The sequence below is a fragment of the Benincasa hispida genome, chromosome 12 (genome assembly GCF_027475165.1).
Source record: "Benincasa hispida cultivar pf3 chromosome 12, pf3_genome.v1.1, whole genome shotgun sequence".
NCBI lineage: Eukaryota > Viridiplantae > Streptophyta > Magnoliopsida > Cucurbitales > Cucurbitaceae > Benincasa > Benincasa hispida.
The window spans coordinates 60,188,053-60,193,570 of NC_143489.1; the positions used below are offsets into that span (position 1 = coordinate 60,188,053).

Here is a 5,518-nt window from a genome sequence, read left to right on the forward strand (position 1 = left end):
ATGGTCCAACCTATAAATCGAACCCCTCTCGGGCCAAGGAGAGGGTGGGGCCCCTTGTTCAAGACCTAGATTCAATACTAAAGGGAACAACCTATCTACTATCCCTATAACGGGTAGGAGTGAATTCCATCTTACACCCTATGTTCCCAGCTATCCACTTGATCTTCCCCTAAAATGGGAGGCTTATTGGGCCAGCGATAATGAGCTGCCCTCACCTATGCAGATCTAAGGATAATTCCGAGTGAACAGGAGTTCATAGTTAGCTCAGGATTAAGATTAAGTTACATAGTTCATCAATTAGCGAAATAGTCGGTTTTATACATAAAACGGTGTTTAGAACGTAAAAAGTGACTATTTCATGGTTCAGTCTTATGTAAACTCTTTACATAGGATGCCTTCACTTTCATGTCTCCACATGAACGGTCTAGGATTACATCGTTTGCACTAACTACAAAATGGGCTGCATCCATAGTGTCCCTAGAATAAGGCGTTCAATCTTATTCATATACTATAGATCATTTTGGCTATATATTTGAACTTGATCCACATTTATGTCACTACATAAAGTTCAAACTTAAACTTAATAGCCTCGGATCTTTAGTTTATTGGATTCATGAATATAGAATTTAATCTTACTAAAGATTTTCAATAACAATTTTATTAAACAAGAATATGATATTACAAACTACGAGCTTTAAAATCCAACAGTTTCAAGTTTCCTAAAGGAATTGCAAGGATATTGAGCTGATGTGCATTCAGTTTTGGTGGGGGTCTTCTGAGGATGAGAAGAAAATACATTGAAGAAGATGGACAAAATTGTGTGTCAACAAGAAAGATGAGGATTGGGCATCCGTGATTTTCGTATCTTTAACCAAGCAATGCTGGCCAAACATAGTTGGAGAATCATGAAAAACTTTAATTTCCTTTTGGCGAGAACATTGAAAGGAAGATATTTTATAGCTATATTTTTCTTAATGCAAAGCTAGGCCACAATCGTTCTTATACGTGGAAAAGTATTTTGGGGGAGGAGAGAACTTTTTGTGAAAAGGATGAGGTGGCATGTGGGTATTGGTGCTAATTTTTCAATTGTAGATGATCTTTGGATCCCTAACAATGGGAATTTTAAGCCAATTTAGGTTCATGATAAAGTAAAAAACAAAAATATTCTGTTTCTCCTTTCTTCGATAGGCTTCTATAATGAAAAACTGAGTAGGGAGTTGTTTCTTCCCCAAGATGCAGTTGACATCCTCTCTATCTTAATTGAGCATAGAGAGATTGAAGATGGGGTGTTTTTGAGCTTCCAAAAAAAAAGGCTTTTTTTTTTTATGAAAAATGCTTATCATTCGGGAATTAAGCTGAAAGCTGATTCCCTCCCCTCTTCCTTTGTATCAAGGGCTTCAAAGACCTGGGGTCCTTTGTGGGGTGTCGAGGCAAGGCCAAAATCAAAATATTCTATTGGAGAACTTTTAATGATCTTATTCCCACCATTTGTAATTTGCAAGCTAAATGCATTATTTCTAACTCCCTTTGTTTTTGTTTTTGTTTTTGTTTTTTTGTTTTTTGTTTTTTTTTTTTTTTTGTAGATCTCAGTTGGAGTCAACATGTAATGTCATGTGGGAATGTAAGTTTTCAAAAAAAAACATTGGGACCTTTTCCTGCCCTCTTATGTTAGCTCGTTTGATTTTGGCTAAGGTAGAATGGACGCTTTTTAAGTATTGAGATTAATTGAGGGGTGTGTGATCTGGAGATGACCTAGATTGTGCTTTAATTATTATTTGGAACTCATGGAATCCAAAAAACGGGGTCTCCTTCAAGAACAAGGTGTTGAACATTAATTCTCTCTAGATTAAGATATCTTTCATGTTGATGACCATTGTGTTTGTTTCAAATGGAGGCACTGTTGCTTCTTCTAGCATGCCTTCTCTTATCTCGTTTTGGTCCTCACTATCGGCTGAACGATGGAAGCTAAATACTAATGTTGCTTGGTCGATGGAGAGCAGCCATGATGGACTTGGTTGGATTGTTTGTGATCATGCGGGTAAGATGATTTTTGGTGGTTGTAAATTCATTTGGAGGGTAGGAGTGTGAACTTGTTGGAAGCCAAAGCGATCTAGGAGGGCTCATTTGTGATTAATGGTGGCTGGTAACAACCTTCCCATTGAGGTGAAGTCTAATTGGTTAGAAGTCATTAATCTTCTCAATAGTTAGGAGGTTTCTTTAGTTGAAATTGGGACCCTTATCGAGGACGTTTTTTATTGGAAAATCAGTTAGTATTGTATATGTTTGTCACGTCTCTCGAGAGGTGAACTTTTCTGCCCATCCTAAATATGTTTTACCAGATTGTGTTTTCCCTTGCTGCCTGTTTAAGAGTTATGGGAGAGTGAGTCGAGATGTTTGTTGGTTGTTTTTTTCCCCCCCTAAAAAATAAATAAAATAAAAACTCAAGCTTTTTATTTTTTATATAAATATCGAGTGATTCCTCTCTCTCGTACTCTGCAACTCCAAGAAGAAAAAGTGATTTCTTCAACAGCCTTTGTTAATTCCTCTTCTCGCAAACATTCTCTGCGGAAAGAATTCTCCCTTTAACAATACGTTCTTGTAGTTCTTCAATTCTTTCATTTAATTTCTTTTATCACTCTTTGCAGAAATTGTTTCCGTTTCCGTTTCCGACTCCGATATTTTCCCCACAAAAATTACACCTGAATCCGCTAACCCACTGATCTCAATTCCTTAATGAATCTTTCTTTTCCTTCAATCTTCATCTATCTGATCAAGATTTTTATTCCGTTTCCGAATTGATGTTCCTTACTCCACCAGAGTATCACTGATTTCGCTGTATATAGATATATATATATCGGTTTCTCCCCTTTCTTTCTTCCATCCATTGACAAGAACGAAGTCTGAAGAAGAATCAATCGACGCCATGAAGAAGATCCATCCAGTGTCGAACAGGCAGAATATCACTGTTCAATACAATTCAAATGGTCGCAACTCCCTCTCTCGTGCTCAATCGCTTCTAGGTTTAAACCCTAAGAAACTACGGCGGTTACCCCATGTTTTCAGCCGGGTTTTGGAACTTCCATTTAGGTCCGATGCCGATGTTTCGATTGTCGAAAACTCTAATTGCTTCCGATTCGTTGCGGAAACTGATGGAATTACCGAGGAATTTAGAGCGCATACGGTTCAAATCCATCCTGGGGTTATCAAAGTTGTGGTTAGACAAATTGGGGATCTGGAATCGACGTTAGATGAACTGGAGATCGACATGTGGAGATTTCGACTGCCGGAGACGACTCTGCCGGAGCTCGCAACCGCTGCGTTCGATGGCGGGAAACTCATCGTGACGGTTCCAAAGAGTGAGGACGCCGGAGAAGGTGCGTGGGGGGATAACAATGGGGGTTTTAGAGGAGGCCATTTAGTAGTTGTACAGTAAATAGAATCTTTCTGTTGCCATTTTCCATTTATTGAGCATTTTAATGAAATTTGTGTTCACTTTCTTCTGGGTTGAATTGATTGTTCTGATTTTCTTCTTCTTGCTGAATCAAAATATAGCTTTAACTTACATAGAACATGATGCTAAAGAACTTGGTTGAACTTTCTTCAACTTTTTTTTTTTTTTTTAAAAAAAAAGCTCATTTGACTGTATTGGGTTCTGATTCTTTTCATGGTTCGACAATGACATTGTTTTGCTTTTGCTGATTAATTAATGTTTGTGGGCTGTGGCCATTGCTTTTTCCATTATTGCACAAAAGGCATTCAAAAGTTAGGGATGAAATCAGTGCAAATGTTCCAATTTAGATTCACTAGCATAAGTTCTTTTGTGTTTCTTGATGGCCATGAATTCATTCTTCCACTTTTTTCAATGAATTTGTCTTTGGACATCAATTCTGCTTCATGTGAAAGTGCCCACATGATGTCTTCCAATTATACACAAAATACCCAATGGATGACCCAAATCTCTGTTTATAATTTTTTTTTTTTTAGTATACCTCACCTACAATAATTCACTATAACAGTGTTTTCATTTGTTAGGACTCTTTCTCCTTCTCCCTTGTGCTCCCGTTCATTCTCACTTTTTTGCTCGAATTTGTTGTTTAAAAAGAAAAAAAAATATTGATAAGTGGTTTGTGACATCAACCAGAGGTTATTGCCCTTCATTATTTTCAAAACCTAGATCAAACGATCTTTTGGACGTGATATTTACGAATTTAATATTTTATTTCAAGAATATTTCTATTCTTTTAAAAATTACAAAACTACTTTTGGAGTAGAAAATTTTTATGTTTTGAACAATCATTGAGACTGAATTCTATAACATTGTTCTTGAATGAAAATTTGGATCGTCACATGTTCTAGGTCACTACTACATTGTTTCAAGTTTCAATTTTTGTTTTATGAAAAAATAAAATTCTACAAACATTCTCAATAAATTTTTTCTTATTTAAAAGAACAAAAAGGAAATATGAAGGTTTGAATCGTATATTAAATTAAATATTTGATTCATGATCGACTAATGTCATCTTATGTTGACCAGACGTGTAGCCCCTTGAGACTTTTATTGAATATAATACCAAAAACCTTCATTTTATTTTTTCTTCAAGTATATCACCAATTAGTCCAATAATTAAAAGTATGTTCTTATCAATCATAACCCAATAAATTGAGACTGTTGGGTGAGTTCTATTTTTGTCTTTTTCTTTGATACGGTTAATAATTCTTTAAAAATAGATAATATTTTGCTTCATTACAATTACAATAAAAGAGATAATTTTGTACCAAATTCCCACTCGTTAAAGCCTTCAACTAGAGGAAAAAGGATTGTTCTAAGCTTCTTTTTTACGATCAAGTTCCGTGATACTAACAATATTGATGGTCGATGGATTAACTAATAGAAAAAAGAAGTCGCAACGTTTGACTAACTTTTTTGATGTAACAAATATATTACTTTTAAATAAGTGGTATTAATAAGAACCACATATGTATTAGATAAAATCAAATTTTCAACCAAAAAATGCTATTGCATAAGAGGAATAATTCGATGTAGACGATCACGATGAATAAAAGTGTAATTCTAAAGTATAGCATTTGTTGATGTATAAATTTGGATAAGGTCACTTGTTTTTATATAAACTCATTCATTATTTGTCATAAAAGAAACATTTAAGAATTGTACATAATCGGTAAAATAAAATAATATATCATTTTATGATATATCAAATGTTGATGTATTACTTTAATATTTAAAATCTTCTCACAAAGAAAATTTTTAATACTATCGTATTACTAAAATTGTTTCTTTTAATTAGAGTTAGGATGAGATGTTATACAAAGAAAAAGTTGCATACTAGGTCCTGTACTTAATTAGACTAAAATAATGATGTAGCATGCTTTAGAAAATAGAAGTCAACCTACTTTGAATGAAATGTGACTAGGTCTAGGTGGTCCATGAGTTTGGTCGGTACCGTAGTGAGACTATTTTACCTCTTCATTAACACTTCGTATTGTTTTCTCTTTTTGA

General features: G+C 34.7%; 1 protein-coding gene across 1 annotated transcript; it reads left to right on the top strand.

Annotated features, from left to right (window-relative positions):
• Positions 1-1,168: 1,168 nt before the first annotated feature.
• On the top strand, positions 1,169-3,509 carry LOC120092632 (uncharacterized). The gene has a single exon (XM_039050778.2). The coding sequence runs from the start codon at positions 2,924-2,926 to the stop codon at positions 3,431-3,433; it is 510 nt and encodes a 169-aa protein (XP_038906706.1). The 5' UTR covers positions 1,169-2,923; the 3' UTR covers positions 3,434-3,509.
• The last annotated feature ends 2,009 nt before the right edge of the window (positions 3,510-5,518 follow it).